Source organism: Nestor notabilis, unplaced genomic scaffold (genome assembly GCF_000696875.1).
Source record: "Nestor notabilis isolate BGI_N333 unplaced genomic scaffold, ASM69687v1 scaffold140, whole genome shotgun sequence".
Taxonomy (NCBI): Eukaryota; Metazoa; Chordata; class Aves; order Psittaciformes; family Psittacidae; genus Nestor; species Nestor notabilis.
The window spans coordinates 260,512-279,703 of NW_009911411.1; the positions used below are offsets into that span (position 1 = coordinate 260,512).

Sequence of the window (19,192 nt, forward strand, 5' to 3'; positions counted from 1 at the left end):
TTCCCAATCACCAAACAAAACCAAAGGGTGATCAGAAAGAGAAATGAAGGCTTGATCATGTTTCCCAAGGCAGACATTTCAGGCAGCATTGGTCAGAATTGGTGACAATTGTATTTCTTCTGGGATTTAGCCAGACCGAAGCACCCTGAAGTCAAAAGTCTTTTCAAGAAGTGGACGGCAGCCTTCCAACACCCAATTGTGCAACAAAGCATTTAGAGAGCTGCAGGAAAGAATCTTCCTCCTTAGAGGAGAAGCTACGTTGTTGTTTTTCACGACAAGCTCTTTTGTACTTCCCTTGTGTTATAACCAGTGGTGCTCAGCATCACCCAAAGAATGCTCACCTGCCTTTACAAGATACCTACAAAAGTCATAGACAGTAACATAAATTCAAGCATCATGCCAAGATCACAGAGGCTTAATTTTCCACATTTGACTACCATGGTCTCAAAAATACGCATCAGCTTCAATAATGAAGTTTATACCTGCTATTAAGGAATTCAAAAGCTTCCTCATCAAAATCCAGGAAGATGAAACCACCAGATAGAAATACTCCTCTTTCTTTGGGAAGGAATATCGACTTAGCCAATACCTTAATCCCTCACATTAAAGATGGAATTGGCTCAAAGTACACTGCCCACAGCAACTACAGATGTAATTCTCAGATTATTGAACCAACCTCAGAGCTTGGCAATGGAATAGATTCATTGTGATTAGGAAGTAAATATCGAAGTGAAAGGCAAGAGCCACTATAGCTGCATCAATACTTACACTAAATCCCACAGCAGACAGTTCCACAAGTATTGCTGCACTATTAAAAAGGAGCATTTGCCCAGACCTATTTTGTTCTCCTGTCTAAAGCAATCCTGCATTAATACAGAACAAGCTTTCTAGCAGTCTGCTGTAGGTTCCTATCAAGAGGTTCAGAGCACTACTTAGTAAAGTCAGTAAAAACTGCCTTAGACTCAAAACGAAAAGTCAGGCAGTATTCTAATACCCCAGAATTGCAGGGATGCTCTTCGTTTTCTTCACACTGCTTTTCCTTTTCCTAAGCCTCCTTATCACCTACTGTAGGCTTCACCATTTCGTTTTCATTTAGATGCTTTAAATAACTCGAGGAAGCAAATCCTAAGGATATGGTTCCTGAAAAGGATAAGGGACTCTGCTGCAGACAGTTTCCATTCATCCTCTTCATCCACTTCACTTTCTTCTTAAGGCAGCCTGTCATCTGCTTCAACTTCAGCACCGGTGTCCTTCCAAAAGCCTTCACTCAGCACTGTCCTCTTTAAGCTGCCTTTTTATACGTTCATTATTTTTAATTTCCTATGCTTATCTCTCTCCCTTATTTCAGCCTTCCTTCACATTCCTGAGCCATGACAGAAATTCCTCATGGCAAAACTAAAGTCAAGCAACAGTTATATCTGCCTTCCTCAGGAAGGCACTAGAACTGCAATTTAAGCTGAGATTTGAGAGAAGAGCTGAGGACGTGTAGTTAAAGGACCATGGTAAGCATCAGACATTGAGTCCTGATGTGCGCAACTATGAATAAGCACCTGGGGGGTAACCAGGATGAAGGCACAGTGGCCACTATGGCAAAGCAGCCAGGAGACACTGACACTGTCATACAGGACAACAGGGAAAAGAAAAGCAACTGGTTATTGTTATGCCATTATACAATAACGTGTAGGTAAGTGGGTCAATTCAAACTGTCATGGACAGCCAGTGTTTGACTGCAGCCATAAAATGCTTCTAGCAAAGATCGCTCTCCAGATTTCTCGCAGGCCACCTTTAGCTACTGATATCTGAGTGGAAGGTAGGAACAGAGAATGGAAAGATTGGCAGAGAAAAGAGAAGACAAGAACACACTAATAGGCTGGGAACCAGCAGTCCCTGGCAATTAGGTCTCATGTGGAAAAATGCATTCCTTCAAGAGACACACCAGGACGACTCATGTAACAAAGCTCACTTTTCTCCCTTATTTTAGCAGAGGAGAAATAAATTACATCCCTTTTCCTATCATTTCTGCGGGGAAAAACGGCCTGGCAGAAATCAAGCTCAGTTTTGTACCAGAAAATGCTGAAATTACGTTAGACTACTCATATGTGATCAGGCTAGAAGGAGTAGGCACGAGGAGGCTTTGTGAATTGGCGGAAGGATGTGTAGGCAGCCTCCTGTACAACAACTGCACGGGTTAGACAGTGTACGGCAGACAGCCTGACTGTGACTCAACCCACCGAAGTTCTGAGAGGTCTCTGCAGGATGCCAGCAATCTTCTTGCCTGCATCACCGGCACTCACAAACAGCACCTGCTCCTCCACTGCGACTCCTGAAAGCTTCAAAAGGACAAGGAGGCTCCTCAACCTCCTCAACATCAGCAACTTAAGTGGCTGCTGGGGAGGAAGCATCTCCGCATCGCAGCTGTGTGAATCAATTCCAGCCCGGCTGGAGCAAGGGGAGAGGGATTTTCTGCTACTGATCCCAAACCAGCTCCACGTTCCGTTTTCAAGTAGTTTTTTTCGAGCAGCCAAAGTCCAAATGTCGTTTTGACCTGCAATATTTTCATAACTTGAAACATTTGTTTTAAATACAAGAATGGAAAATGTAGAAGCATGCCACTAAATAGCCATCATTCACGAAAAGGTAACGGCAATGGGTCCGTTATAAAACACACCAAGGGATCAGTAAGCCGAACTATGCAGCATGGATTTCAACACTGGTTTCCCATCCTGGTGACAGTATTTTGAACAGAAAATTCTGCATTCAATATCTAAAAAATGCTTGTATGAAATAGCTAAAATCAGTCAGAAAACGAATAATCCTTTTCTGCTACAGATGAGGGACTTGAATTACAGGCTACAGCAAAACTACCTCTTTCCAAGGAACGCTTATTTTCACGTATCAAGAACGTACTAATCTAATATATGGCAGAGAATTTGGTATGAACTTGGGTAGCCAGCTGGGCAGGCTCCAAACAGGTGGAGAGGCAAGGCTCAGCCCTGAAGCTGCTAAGTTTATTTGCAGTTTCTGCCTGAAGCACCAATCTCTTGTGCTTAAACAAAAGAAGGAAACACAGGATGTGTGTTCTCAAGGCAGAATCTCAGCCCAAAGAAGCAGTGAGACCTGCTAGAATACAGCTATTTGTAAGTGCAGAAGAAAAATACTGACAAGTCACCAACTTGTCAGTCATCAGAAGCAAATTCATTCGAATGAGGAATGTGGACCCCACCAGAGACAATGTCGTACAGGACTTCTTTGTGACTCAGCTCCCTTACTGTGAAAAACACCCCCTCCCAGATGAAGGTTCTGTTATCACTATAGTTAAAGATGCCTGCGTGGAGAATGTAAAACAAGGGAATGTTTCCAGGGTAGTTTGTTAGAAGCGAAGTTGTAGTTGCTGTAAATTCAGTTTACCCAATAGCATCTGCTCTTTCTTGCCTGGAAACACTGTTAAATTAGACGAGATCCAAGACGAACGGCTGTGTGCTCCCAACTGGAGCAGCAGCTTTGATTTTGCTGCCTGCTATCAAGAACACCTGAATGAACACTGGCTGCACAGTGACCAACCTATCAAACCTGCAGAGCTAGTGTGTCTACAGAAGCATCCCAGGCACAAACACGGCACACGGGACAACAACTATCAAATTCTTCTTTTTGGGTTACAAATCAAAGGAGTGCTCCATTTCAGATCCTTTAGCTTCACTTCATAGCAAATTAAACAACATTGTTATTTCAAATCAGTATCAGCAAACCGAAGTGTGCACATAGAAAAACCAAAGTCAGACAAATGAATACACACCTACAAACACATGTGCATACAAAATATTTCAGTTTTGTATATTTAAAGCTGTCTCTTTGTGTATCTTGAAAACACAATGGATCTGAATAGTCTTGCACCATCAATTCCCAAACAGATCGATGACAAAGCACCAATAAACAGGGATACCACCAGCAGAGGTGGCATGACAGTGTCTGCATAGAAAGGTTTTTCCTCAGACCCTTTTTACACTCTGGGAAGTGTTGAAGGCACTGCTGCAAGTTACCAGTAAGAAAGATCTCAAGACGTCTGCACTCAATAAAGTCTAGTTTAAATGGTAACTTCTAATTTTATTGTTAAATTTAGTAGAGGGTGAAGATGAAGCAGTTTTGGAAAGGAGCAAATTGGAACCAGGGGAAACACGACTTGTCTGCTCCGTAAGAACAAAAACCCCAAAAAGACTATCTGTCACAAAGCTTTATTCCAATCATTTCTTCACTGTTAACTTTAATTATACACTCTGTCTGTCCTATAATTATGGAGCTTGGGAAGCTGCCGATTATTTCCTGTGGAAAATTTCTTGTAGAGATTCCACATTACTTCCATCACTGCATTCCACAGACTATGTCACCTTTAAAAGCAAAGCCTCTGATGATAGCAATTGATTATTTAAGTGGAACATGAAAGAAAGGCAATGTCCCTGATAGCATCAGACAACTAATGAAAAAGAGAAAGTAAAGCCAGCTCAATAGAAAACTAATTCAATAGGAAACATTTTCAGAAATCAACATGACAGGGCAGGACACGACGCAACCAAAGAGAACAGGGATTTGCTTCCCCTCCACTACACAGCCTTTCTTTGGGATGCTACAGTAAACAAAAAACCAAGATTCAAAATCAATTAACTCAAAGTCTAAACACTGTGTTGGTCTGAAGGAAGACAGCAAGTAAAGAAGACATTACTGTATTTCATGACAGGAAAATACTGTATTTCCTAACAGGAAAAAGGTGAATGAGAGAAATGAGAAGTAGGTAGGAAAGAATCAAACAGGCAGGAAAAGTTTGGTTATTTTTGTTTCACCAACCAGCACTCGTGTTTTCACCCTGAAATGCCTTCTGCTTTCAAGATGCAGAGTTACTCATCTGCTCTATTCCTTCGTAGCCACATTCTTCAACATACTGCCATTGTATTTACTCTTCCTACAAGTACTTTTGTTTGCAACTTGGTCTTTGAAGCCCCAAAGCGAAGGGCACTTCAATTTCAGACATCCTGCCCACCTAATTCATTTATTACGCAAACTATTTCTAGGTAGAGTCACTTACAAGAGGCAGAACAAGGAATGAAAAGGAAAAAGATTATTTCTCACTTATCTTCTAACTTCTCCTTACCCATTTCTTTCAGTAACACAAGAAGATACTTGACTAAGGGCCATACTATGAAAGCAGCAGGTCAGACTGCAGTGATTTGTGCTGTCTATTAAAATGCAGCGCTGCCAATACGCTCAGTGAAACCATCGTTGCTTCCTGATAGTGACTATGCTTAAAATACCACATTCTGTCAGGAGCAACTTCCTATTTTCCAAGTTTGTTTCAAACCAACCCTGGTTTCCAGTCTCAATTTTTAACTACTGCACAGCACAGATATTGTCCCACAGTACAACAATCAACTGTACTGCAAAGGGCCAAGCTGAAAATAATCTCTCCTCTTAGAACCAAAATATTTCCTAACATCAAGAATGGGAAAAGAGAAAAGAGCTTCTGTCAAACAAGTTTTTCAGTATGCAAGTACTGTTTGTGTAGATAATTTCTTGTGGAAACTTAACCTTGACCACAGAGAGAATTACTGTTAGGATCTAAGAGCAGAAATACAGCTGAAAAGATAAGCAAGGTCAACAGGCTGTACAAGTGGAGCAAGCTGGTGTTGCAGGAGCTTTGGGAGCCAAAGGCCGTGAAGAAAAGGGGTGATGTTAGATGTGAAATAAGGAACTCAAAATGAGAAGGTAACAGGCATGTCAGGACCCACAGGGAACTACTGTACACCAGCTAGTAAGTCAAGGAGACTAACAGCGAAAAATCAGGTGTCTTTTGTGATCAAAGACCAGCAACGCTGCAGGAGTTGCACAGCACCATTCATCTCACTGGTGTTCTGCATGACAGGGTGGACCACAGCAGGTGAGTGAGCTACTTGCCAGCAATGCTTGTGTAAGCACCAAGTAGAACTACTCAGAGAAGATGGGTAGGCTAACACACTCACAAAGCGCGTTAACAGTTCCCAAAGCAGCTTTGGGCAAGCAGTTTAATCCGAGCATGCTTCAATACAGCATTTCTAGTGTACATGTGTTCTTTCTCAGGTGGAAAATACATGAGGCACCCAAGAACCATACAAGAATAAAAGCAGGTGTCTCGAAATAACAACAGGAATTCTCAGTAATTCAGCAGCAAAAACACCACACTACAGAAACAGAGCGGAGCCAGCAGCAAAGTCCCTTCTAAAGAGCAGCTAATTACACGCTACACTGACCCCAGTTTTTAAGACAGCATTTGCAACATGAAAACAAACAATAAGAGAACTGGAGAGTTGTCAACAAAAGCTCTGCTTCAACAGAATTTCAGTCATCTTTAAATTCTTTCCAACTTCTATAAAACACGACTGTCTTCTTTGGGAGCACTGGCAGCCCCACTACGTATATTCTCTAAAGTCAGGGGGTTCAGAAGAAGCCTATGAAGCAGCACGGGCCAGCTCTTACCAGATTTTAATGAGAGAACAACAACCAACTCTCTTCTTTTTATAAACGAACCCACAGTTTGGCATAGTTCAGCCAGGATGTGAAATAGCCCTTCATTTCAAGGATGTACAGGGGTTGAGAAACACCACTGTATTGCATGCTGCCACAGTTTCTTCTACCAGTTATTGCTAGATTCAGACTGAGGAGAAAGATATATTTAAAGAGCAGATCTTGTGGCCTCCTATCATGTCCACAGATCAAGCTGGCCTGGGTACCAGCAGGCCCTTTACAAACCTGTTTGAGCTTTGACACTAATCTACTTGAAGCACGAACTAGTTGATAATGCGCATTAAAAGGTCACTCTTCACTTTTTAGTAGAAATAACTGGAAACCATCTCTACTATCTGAAAATACTGACCTTCCAGCCTATCCTCTGCTCCCATCTGTGTTCACTAGTTCTATGCTTGGCAAATATTTGATTTCTGTAAAGGTCAGGGAAAGTTCCATTCAGAGGCAGGGATTACTCAGCTGCGTACCTCTTCTTGTAAGGATGCAACACATAACTTCCTACATTTGCTATTTCAAGAGTAGTTGAAGTGGAGCGGTCAGGGGGCAGGAACAGGTTGTGCAAATGAATCATGATGCTTTTTACTTATTCTTCTCCAAGCATTTCCTCACTCCAGTTTTACAGTGCACATCCTATCTCTCAGGACACTGCCAGCTCAGTCACTCTTCAAAGCATTTGCTCATCAAAGCCTCGTTTCTTGTTTACTTATTTCTGAGCTTATGGACATCCATCACACATCTGAAAAAGGCACAAGCTCATCTCCCTTCTCTTTGCAGGACTAAGCAAGAAGTTATATTTGGAAGAAGTAGTATCTATAATGTTTGACTCGGCAGTGATAGACCAGGCAGCTGTACAGCTTTCTCCCAAATCTTTTGCAGACTTATACCATGTTTTAGTGTTACACGGTTTGCCTTCCTAGAGTTTGCTGATAATGACACCAGGATTCTGAACCTCCTCTTCAAAGTCAACAGTAATCAGGACATAATCACTCTGAACAGGCAACTGCACAGACCTCAAAGGTGAGAAGGAGCCTTACCCGTATATAAGCATCCTGGTGATGTTTAGCGAAGTACAGCATGTTGTCAAGGGCTAGCATTCCTGGAGGGGTCTGTGTAAAATCCATGGCAGGGTTTACATGATTCTGTAAAGAGATAACAAGTTGACTCAATTAGCATCTTCACAAGAGCTGTCCGCTCCCCAGTGACGCGCACCATGAGCAGGTAGCTGCTGCGTCAGGCAGTCCAGCAACACAGCTCTTCTTACTGAGCAGAAAACTCTTCCCAAGGAAACAGCCCATGCCTCTAAAGTTAAAAGCCAAATGCAAACACTACGAGGTTGGCAAGTCAGTCATTCACTTCTGTGGCTACAGAATGGAGTTTCCCAAAGGCAGAATGTGTTGGAAGCACGGATTTCCCATGTCTTTCATGGCAGGAAGATGCCTCGGGTGTACCACCTACTAAAAGTACTATTTAAATGAAAGTGCAGATATACACACAAACAGCCACCAAAACACCTCTTTATACAACTGCTCTGGAATGATTTCTAATAAACCACAAGAAGGAGAAAAACCTATTAGATTCAAAAGCTGTATTAAGTCTATGGGATCTTGTGTACTCCTGAACACAAAAGGCCTCAGACAAAAGTGTATGAAATCAAACAGATTTGCCTGTGGAATTCAGGTAAATTTTTGGTTACGGTCTGAATCTATGAATTTCAACTATGGAACTAATGAATGAACAGACCAAATAACACCAGAACTTGTCAGCTTCCACATGCACCTACCAATTCCAAATGGCTGGTTCCACACACTACATCAAAACCCACACTTGCTCAAAATATCCATTGACTCAGTCCATCTTTTGACTGCATAGAATTAAATGTACATTTGAGTAAGTTTCACACAGTTCATGGTTTGGATATGCACATTTGCCTGGCTACAGACAGGCTTGAGAATACCACAGAAGCTGCTCAGAGAAACAGAGGCTCTATTCTTGGTGGAGTGTGTCTCCATCAAAAACACGCCTATCGCCTGCTGTGCTCTTTTATCAGTACCACCTTTGTGATGTCTCCAGCTCCACTCATCATCCTGACACAGCGAGATTTCCCTTGGTGCTTTACGATGGCATTTCCATTCCAGAAGACGCAGCTGACAGAGAGTTTAAAAGTGTATTTACTATCAGTAAATTGCCCGGTGCAGATCAGCACAGATTCCTTCTACCATCAGTCTACCACAGACCAGTCTGACTGCCCCACCACACTGACAAAAGCACGGGCTTTACTACTTTATCCTCCTGTTGACTCTGTCAGGCCATAACATGGTAGAAATCTGAGACCTTATTCCTTTGCGTGTCTCACCTTTAGGTGTGCGATAGGTTGGGTTTAGCCAGGCAATAATTCACAGTCACGTGAAAGACTAGAAATATTTGAAAGGTAAAATTATACATTAAGATGGTTGCTGCAACTTTATAAGGAGACAAAGGTTTGGGGCTGAGAAGGCATGCATAACCTGTTCAGTTTACATCTCCAGCTTCGAGAACTGCTGTACTAGCAGAACAATCACAGGCTTATCATTTTGCAACAGGGAGTCAAGCGAGTATCTGGAATCCTAGATTTCATAGGGAAGTATCTAGGCAGCAGATGTATCAGAAGGGTGGGAAAACAAAAGGCTCAGTTGTGCTTTCCAAAAACTCCTTTTTTTAAAGCATTTTTTTTAATAAACATTCAAATGTTCATCTGAATGATGAACAACAGCCCTTCATGGCTATTTCCCCAGCTTAACCTTCCACCTTCCACATGCGACACATTCATCAGTCAGAACCTTTAAAACCGGATCAAGACTGCATCACACACATCACAAGACCAACAAACCTCAGCTTCTGGGAGGAGAAAACTTCCCATCCCACAATTTTTATGCATTCCAGAAAAAGCAGCGAAGAGCTGTCAACAAGGAACCAGTTTTATACCTTTTGCAAGCAGAACTTCGGCACAGGGCTGCACCTACTCTCTTCACCCCCATGCTATAGCACAGGCAGAGTATACTCGGATAAATACCTGGCAAGCAGATAAGAGCATCAAGACCCATCTACCCTTCTCCAGCTATTAGAACACCAGCACTCATTTCACCAGTAGCAGGACACCCAAATAAAAAGGCTCACCTACTGCTGCTTGAATAGTTCTTTCCTTCATCCCATTCTACATCTTGAATTGTACAGAAACATTGACCAAAACCAGCAAGGGCATAAGAAATCTCACCACATGTCGTAAGGATGACTCATTTTGTCTTGTACCATCACTACTAGTGCTATGTTCAAGCAGAAAAGCCATCTCTCCATCACTCACTACTTTTTTTCTAAGTCAAGCCTATAAACCTATCTGGTTTCAGTTGTTTGTTTTAAATGTTTCCGTGACTTTGGATCCCAGGATAACCAGAGCTTGATCTACAGCTCTGTTAAGTCAATTACCTGGAGATATGCCAGCTGGTAATAGCTGAGGATCCACAAGACAGCTCTGGCATGTGTGAAACAATACATTACCTTCAATTATTCTTCAAATTCAAAAAGAATCCCAACTTCTTTGTTCCCTTCCTTCTTCCTCCCTCCCCCTAAAATCATCCTTTTCTTAGTATGTTGAATGTTTGTGGTTGAAATATTAACTTATTGAGAGTAGGTTGAGAAATGAGATACAAAGCTAAATTATCTAAAATGCCACAGTGAATAATTCAGAAGTATGCAAACACCCTCACCTACAACATCATTTATTAAACACACGGAACACAATGCCTCAGGCATAATAGTTGCATCTGTTTAGTATAACGCTATCGCATTTTTCTCTTTATAAAAAGCCAAGAGTAAGAAACACAAATGGAATAGATCTGTTACCTTCAAATTTTCAGATAATTTTGTGGTTTTTAACACCAGACTAATGTCTATGCATCTCTCAGCTTCCGTGTCTGAGTGGTATTTAACAGCTTATGCTTTTAGACCATACATGTTAACATTATCAAACTCATCCAGAATTTGTTAGCCAGCTTAGCAGGGTACTGTGGGAATGAAAATTCATTGTTTTGGATAAGATGTAAACCCCAAATCGTGTCTGTTTATGCCATAAGTAACTAAATCACATGGCACAAGATTACTCTGGATAAATTCCAGTGCAGTAATTACATTCTGGTAACCTGGCATTCTCATGCAGTCCTAGCTGTGTAAAGCTTTCTTCTCTGTCCTGAATGGCTCCGCTGTCTTAATTTTGGCTTCCAGGGCAATTGCTGAAGGATGTATAGAATGTGTCCTCACACCGAGATGCCCAATCACAGGAATGGTGTACTGTCTGTAGACAGCTGCTGATGGAATAAGCAACACCCATTCCTTACCCTACTCCTAACAGCACCATCTCCCATGTGAATATGCTGAAGCATAGAAACCATGTTAATTCCCTGCATCCCTAGCCTATTACAGTACAAATTTATGTCTTGACAGATATTGACAACTTATCACAGATTTTGCATCAGTGCTATGTGCAGCTGTGTAAATCAGTTGCCAAGTCATGACAGTTTGTCCTGAAAGCTGCTCGCAGTACGTGCTAGACCTGGTAAGAGCTGTTCTGCATAGAAGAGCAAACTTCTGTTTTCCCAACCCCAAAGCAGCGTAGGTGAAATGTTATTCTGCACGCCTCACTTCTGTATGTTTGTATGACAGAAACACTACACAAGTTCCCAGGGAGTAAAAGAACTGAAAAGGAAAAGTCCAATTTAAGTGGTGTTGATCTAAAATGAACCTTCTCAGAATGGTCACAGTGATATTCACAGTGAATTATGAATTGGTAAACTTACGTTAGAACTATCAACTAGCACACAACCTTACCATTTACCCCTTCCCTAAATAATCCTGAAGTTCTACATGCAAAATGTTCCCATCTGTTCATTTACACAAGAATTACAAATATGAAGAAATCTACATTTAAAACAACAACCAAAAAACCCACAAGCAGTTGGGAAGAGGTAGTCAGCTCAAATTCTTAATGAGGAAGTAATTCTGTCTTTTTATTTAACAGCTCTATATTCAAAGAGATGATGATGCACACAACTTCCACCATCCGATTTAATGAGATATAGCAGTGACTTGGGAATTTGCAACCTCTCTGCATTCAATGTATCATAGAATAGTTTGGGTTGGAAGGGACCTTTGAAGATCATCCTAGTTCAAACGCCCTGCAACGGGCAGGGACATAACAAAAGCAAGAACCAACAAATGGAATAGAATGAAAATGGATCTGGAGGATCCCTGGATTTAAATAAAGTAACAATTTAAATAAAGTAACACTGGTTTGGGTTGGGTGTATCTCTGCAGTTAGAAGTACCCAATATATCAAATATAGCCAATATATCAAAGATACAGCTGCAACTGCTGTATCTCTGAAAGAATATGCAGAAAACCTTTCCAGATACTTTCAGTGCAAGTCATTTCAATCACATCCCCACTACCCCGCACGTATAAAGAACTAGAATATAGTTCTACTGCATATAGTTTTCATAAAAACTCACTAATTAAGTTTGCACACAATGATGGCAGGTTTTCCTTCAAAAAACACTGCTGCTTTTTCCAGCTTTGTGTTTCAGCAAATGTTTAATATTAAGCATTTCTAACTGGTTACTTATTTTCATATGACAGTTCAGCAATGCACATTAGTAGACTGCAAATGTTATTCTTCAATAACAAACTTCGCTCTAACCTACATAACATGTTAAGCAATAGCATTTCTGGATCAAGTTTGACCTCACCAATATAAACCTGACCTTCTCACTAGCAAAAAAATCCTAAGCACAATCTGCACAGAATTTTCTTTATAAAAGATTTAAAAAACAACCATAATTTGACGACTGCATTCCCTTAATTCACTGAGCTACTGCATAAATCTAACATAAAGCACCACAGAGGTCTACATAAGTCACCACCAGAAATCTGTCCCAGTCATAAATCACAGAATCCCACACTGGTTTGGGTTGGAAGGGACCTTAAAGCTCATCCAGCTCCAACCCCTGCCACGGGCAGGGACACCTTCCACTAGAGCAGGTTGCTCCAAGCCCCTGTGTCCAACCTGCCCTTGAACACTGCCAGGGATGGGGCAGCCACAGCTTCTCTGGGCACCCTGTGCCAGCGCCTCAGCACCCTCACAGGGAAGAATTGTTTCCCTATAGAATGGATACTATGGTGGCCAGAACTGCAAAAATCTGAATGTTACAGGGGCGTAACTAAATCAGGTAAAATCATCAGATAAATCCTAACAGGGCACGTCAAGAGACAAGCACTACGTATTTTCAGCCGTGAATAAATTAATAAATTATTCAATTTTGCAAGAGCAAAATGCTCTTGCATAATTCTCTGTATTTTATACATATATTCAGACATACACATTTTATACCTATATTACAGCTTTACAGTTACAGGAAACTAACGAGTTGGATTCGACGATCTTAAATGAATCTAAAATGAATGCTATAACTTAGAGCAATCGCATCTGGTCAAATACATGAAAACTATGAATTACCTTTCAGGTTTTACTGTAGTTACCAAGGACAGACTTTAGAGTTGGATACATGTTTAGCACTTCACAGATTGCTGACTTCTCATTACTTAAGTCATTTTTTCTGGGCACATGCAGTAACAGGCTATGTACTGTCTCGGGGATATTTGAAATGAATCAGTGGAACATGGTCACTTCGATTACATTCTTTCAGCGTGGTAAATTACTACCAGATATCTCCCAGTATCCACTAAGTTTACAGAACAACAAAGAACAACTAAATACGAGGTCAACCATCCACTCACAGATCTAGCTAGACTGGGTCAAGAAACTGAAAGCCATAGTAGTTGATTACTACTCCATTCCTGTGCCTCACTTTCAGGCAAAGTCATAGAATCCCAGACTGGTTTGGGTTGGAAAGGACCTTAATATTATCTAGTTGCAACCCCCTGCCATGGGTAGGAACACCTCACACTAGACCATGTCACCCAAGGCTCTGTCCAACCTCACCTTGAACACTGCCTGGGATGGAGCATTTACCACGTCTTTGGGCACCCTGTGCCAGCACTTCACCACCTTCACAGTAAAGAACTTTTTCCTTATATCCAATGTGAACTTCCCCTGTTTCAGTTTGAACCCATCACCCCTTGTCATAGCGGTACAGTCCCTGATGAAGAGTCAGTCCACTTTAGATAAAACTGATGCTGGACAAGGTGTGAGCTAATCCAGATGGCTTTTACTGCAGAGAATACTCCATACCCATGAGACTTTTAGAGGCTCAACTAAGAGGGTATGAGGCAGGTACCCCTCCAGCCAGGGCAGCTGGAGAGCAGTCAAGGGCTACAGCTTTCCAAATAGCTCCAGCTCTTCCAAATTCCTGACGGAAGTGTAATACCCATGTCCTGGCCAGTGAGCAATTTTTGTATTGTTTGAACACCAGGAAAGCAGCATGTATCCCTGACTTAAAAATATAAGCCTTTTTGTGGCCTTGGAACGTGTCAGGAGATAACTGGTCTCATTTGACCAGTGTTGCTCACGCAGTTTGCCTTTTCTACGTACATAAGATCTAAGGCACAAACTCTCAGCCTGCCCAGCAGGGTAATTATCAAGCTAGCAAGAAGACAGTCATGAGCAAACAGTGCAACAAGTGCTAGCAAGAGCAGCAAGCCAAAAAAACTAATCCAGCTAAACCTGAATATCACAAATAAACACGGATTAAGTGTTTGCACCTAAGGTGGAAGTCAGATACAGCAGAATCAAAACCTACCTGAGTCATTTATTTCCATGAATCCTATCAGAGCTGTTCCTAAGTCACATTTTGGCATGAAATGCCTTTTTTTGAGTTCAGGTAAGTTTAATGTGTGTTGATTGAGGCACACTGCGACTTCCACTCCTTATTTAAGCATAACGCCTGGCACTGTTGGTATACTGGGGTACAAACATTAACAGCCCTAACATCGAGTAATGGTTCAAAGATTACTTACCAAGGAGAAATTCAGAGCTGTTTAACAGGCATTTTGTACAAAAGAAAATGATACAAAACAGTTAAGAAGTAAAATGAAAGGTTCAAACCCAAGATCTGCTTGAATCAGTCTTCTAAGCATAAGACTGCTAGGACAGCATCATTTTGATTGCTTTAGTTACACTTCAAGCAGTTTTATCCAAACTTAACCTTTCTGACATAACATTTGCCACTGTAATTAAGGTGCATTAATTAAAACACCTTTCAGTTGTGGCTTCTTTTAAAGACAAATTACTTAAATTATAAGCAATCAAGTAAAACCAGGGTAAAAATAATCATTAGAGTTTTCCTGAGGATGTGTATCTACAGCGAACCCACACAGGAAGCAGCCCACTTAATGCCTGCAGTTGCCTCTCTCATACATCACCACCTAAAGGAATTGAGTGAAACTCCTTCCTGCCGTAACAACTATCAGCTCCAGGAAAGGACTGGATACTCACATCCTATAGTATGCATAGCACATGCACCAGAACAGATGACTGGCACATTTGTGCAGTGAATTATACTTCCCTTGGAACCTCATTAATAACGATGACTGCGGTGGCTGGGGACACCGCAGCACCCTCATGAGCCACGTTGCTTTGGTAAGGGTGAGCTTTGCAAGGAAGCTAAACCCAGTGCCAAAAGTCACAAAGGAAAGCTGGGAGAGACCTTGCTCTCCTTTTAGATACTGCTGTAGAAAGGGTTCACATTTTTCTTTTCCAAGCAAGCTAAACTGGCTGTCATGTGCAAAAGGAAAGGGCCAGGCTGGGGTTAGTTCAAATGAAGAGAAGACAGAAGTCTGCCTGTGTCCATCCTGTAACATACACTCATCTGCCCTTAGTAGAGAGGTGATAAAAAGATAAAAACCCATGGGATCCATCTAGTGGGGAACTGCAGTCCATTTGACTTCTCCTTTTCTTTGCCTCCCTCTGCAGGGATGTGAAGCTCTTGCAACTGGAACTGTGCTCTGCAAAATGCAGGTATGTTTTGCATGCCTGGGCATTGTTCTGCTCTGCCTCCAGTTTCCTCCAGACAGACGTCAAACAGAGGACAGAGCTGCACCAAAATGAAGGACGATTTAAGAACACGTCCCATTGCCACTCACACAGGGGCTGTGTAACAGGCTGACTACATCAACCAACCAACATATTCACAATTCAGGTATGAAGGTGTTTTTAACTTGGGGAAACAATTCGGTGTTCACAAATGAGTCACTTTCTTCCCCTTGTCTTTTCTTTCATTCAGGCTTTAGTTAATGAAATCACATATTCCAAGAGAATGTCTGCAATTCTTTGTAAGGGAAGAAATACCAACACTTTGCATGTTATGCTATTTACTGTCCTTTAAATCTTACAACAGGCAAAGAAACCCAAGAGGAATGAGAGGAGGGGGAACAGTGACATGTACATTTAAGTAACATACATACATATCTGGCTGCATGTATGAGATGGTGTAAAACAGTACAGGGCTAAAAAAAACCCCGAACAACCCTGTTTGCAGTAATTAACATTAAACTGAATTTACACCCTTTCACAAAACTACCATTACTTCAATATCAAGCAAGGGGCTGCGTGGAATCAGCTGTACAAGTCATGCCTTGAAACAGATGAAGCCCACACTACAAAAGAAGAGAGATGTCATTTTGCCTGACCAGTGTTGGGTATATTATTATACATAATAGCCACAGAAAGATGTCCAAGATCCACCTCTAAGAGAAGGGACCAGAAAACAATTAGCAGCACAAGAACTCTTCTGTTACGATGGAGACACTTGGATCAAACTGCTCAGCCCTATTAACTCAAATCCACGGAGCTTGCCTGCCCCCACGAGTTTGTAACTGGGATGCACAAAGCAAACAAGCAGCCAACAAGAAAATCACACAGTGAAATCATACATAGTATATGAAAAACATATGCTAGGAACACAATGTCAGTGGGTTTCTTCCAGAGGGGTACTTTGTCAAATCACAAGGAGCTTAAGTTTTTATCTTAAAATTCCGCAATTAAAAATATTGGAAAGGTATAAAAATATAAAAACCTTTTTATCTTCCCTCTGCAAAATAACAGAACTTATCCTGTCATTGAGAAACTGCTTTCGAAAGGAGGATTCCTCCAACTAATATTTATAATAAGCACAAAATGATCAAATAAAGTATGCAAAAAAATCAATGCAAAAGGATTACAGAGCCAGTTCATTCCTACAGACACACAGCCACAGAGATCTCATTCTGGTTAGTTTAAACCTCATTCTAAAAGTGATATTGAAAGGTCAAAGAAGGTTGGTAGACCATTAAAATGGGCTTTTAAATCTGTTCTCCTCTGGAAGGACTGAAGCTAAGAGTTAGTCAGCAGTAAACAGTAAAAGGCTGGGCTTATTCATTTGAACAATGTGCAAATTGTTAGATGCCCATAGCTGCTGACAAACAACTCTGATAAATCACATGCAGCTGCATGGTAAACAACAGCAGCAGCTTTAACATCTGGATTTGCTGGCCACTGTGGGTTTGGTCACTCTAACATGGCCTGAGCTGGCAATCAAACTGAAGCTTTTCTGGTTGAACTCTTTAAGTACATTTACAAACATCACCTTTTACAGATGTGCAGAGATTGTTTGGAAAAAAACCCAAAACCCCACAAAACAATTCAGACTGCAAGAAAGCATCCCTGTCACAGAGCCCATGGAAGCCTGAAAAACACTCAAACACGGGGACAAACTGTTACTTCAGAGGGAAAACATACCTGACCAGCAAGTGCCAGCCAGAAAAGAAACTCTATTTACAGTATACTGTATAAGAAACTGTAACGTGCAAGGCAAATTAAGTACATTTTTATTGTCCAAGCAGTATCATTTAGCTGAAGCATCAAGCATCGTCTGGCATCCAACTGAGAAATAGGCATTCCCAGTGCAGAACAGCTCTTTCTACTGTTTCTAAGGCTGAAATGACTGTACCCATGCAAGTGAGTGAACTGCTGTGAACAGCCTACATCTGGTATGATGCTAGTGCCCTCTGCTGTGCACTGCTACAAACTGGTTAGCAGCTTTCTCCTGAAGGGAGGTTCAGCTGCGCTCCAAATAGCATAGAGCCATATAAACACAGTAAATCAAGGGTTATGGCATGTCATGAAAAACTATGTGCTTCAACCACAGGTAATTATTTCTTCCAATTAGAATCACAAAATCATTTAGGTTGGAAAAGACCTTTAAATTCAACAAAAGGCCAACTGATAACCCAGCACTGCCGCACCACCACTAAATCCCATCCCTAAGCACCACACCTACACAGGGGTGGTGACTCCAGCCCTGCCCTGGGCAGCCTCTTCCAATGCCTGAGCACCCTCTGGGCAAGGAATTGTTCCTCAGCTCCCGCTAAACCTGCCCTGGGGAAGCTTGAGGCCGGTTCCTCTTGTCCCATCCCTTGTTCCATCCCTTGGGAGCAGAGACCAGTCCCCTCCTGGCTCCATCCTCCTCTCAGGCAGTTGCAGAGAGCGATCAGGTCCCCCCTGAGCCTTCTCTTCTCCACACTAAACCCCCAGGTCCCTCAGCCCTTCCCCATCACACTTGTGCTCCAGGCCCTGCTCCAGCTCCGGTGCCCTTCTCTGGCCCCGCTCCAGCACCTCAATGTCTCTCTTGCAGTGAGGGACCAGAACCGACACAGGATTCAGTATTCTTTCAGACTTCTCCCAGCTGCTTATAGAATATTCCATCTGCCTCTTCCTCCTGGTTGGGTGGTCTGTAACAGATTCCTACCATGTTACCTGCCTTGTTGGTGTTCCCTGTGATTCATACGCACACTCAACCCTATTGTCACCATCATTAAGCTCTAGACAATCAAAAGACTCCGTAACATTACAGGAGGAAACAGCCAGAAGACCAAGTAAGAGAAGTGATTGATGATAAGACGTACAACGGATGCTCTCACCACTTTCACTGAACCACCACACAGAAATACTCACAATAAATCCAAGTTTTTTATAGTCTCGAGTGTACATAGATTTGCGCTTCTCAATACTGCCACTACTATTGTTAGGTTCAGATTCTGCATCAAATGCGATTCTTCGGAGTTCAAAGATGATGTCCCGTTGAGCCTGTGTTAAAACAAGGTTTAAAAATGGGTTAGAATAACTTACCTCTCACTTTAATAACCAATATCACAAAAGATGTTCCAAAACACTGTTTTGCCTCTACTGCCCAGCCTTTCTTTGTCTAAATTCCCTACTTCGTACAGGGGGAGACAGTCAGCAAAATGACTTTGTGGTTCCCATTTTCCAAAGTCTTCACATTTGGTAGGGTTCACATGCAGATGCTTAAGTGTTGACTTCCAGAAACTGGACTACGCACTTAATTTTAACCACAGGCATGAAACCACAGAAGCCAAGAGATCACCCACATTCCAGATTCAGCTGGTACTTAAGCACTTTTCTGTCTAAGATTGAAATGGCTCAGCACTCTGCATTCCTTTTGGTAACTGCACACTTTTGCTAGCACAGAAATGGGCAAGAAATGAATCACTGCAGTTACACATCACTAGAAACGTCTCAAGATGGTGACAACTACTCTAGCACCACTACTAACAACACCATGTCAGTCACTATCTATGGAGATATGCACTAGTTAACTGTGTGTAC

General features: G+C 41.8%; 1 protein-coding gene across 1 annotated transcript in view; it reads right to left on the reverse strand.

Annotated features, from left to right (window-relative positions):
- The window catches only part of ELMO1 (engulfment and cell motility 1), a gene marked incomplete at its 5' end in the record, with an annotated part of 160,588 nt that extends 141,936 nt beyond the window's left edge, over positions 1-18,652 (reverse strand). The window contains 2 exons of the mRNA XM_010014528.1: positions 7,581-7,685; positions 18,521-18,652. Of these exons, the coding sequence (XP_010012830.1) occupies positions 7,581-7,685; positions 18,521-18,652 (237 nt within the window). The remainder of the gene's footprint in view (positions 1-7,580; positions 7,686-18,520) is intronic.
- Between the last annotated feature and the right edge of the window lie 540 nt (positions 18,653-19,192).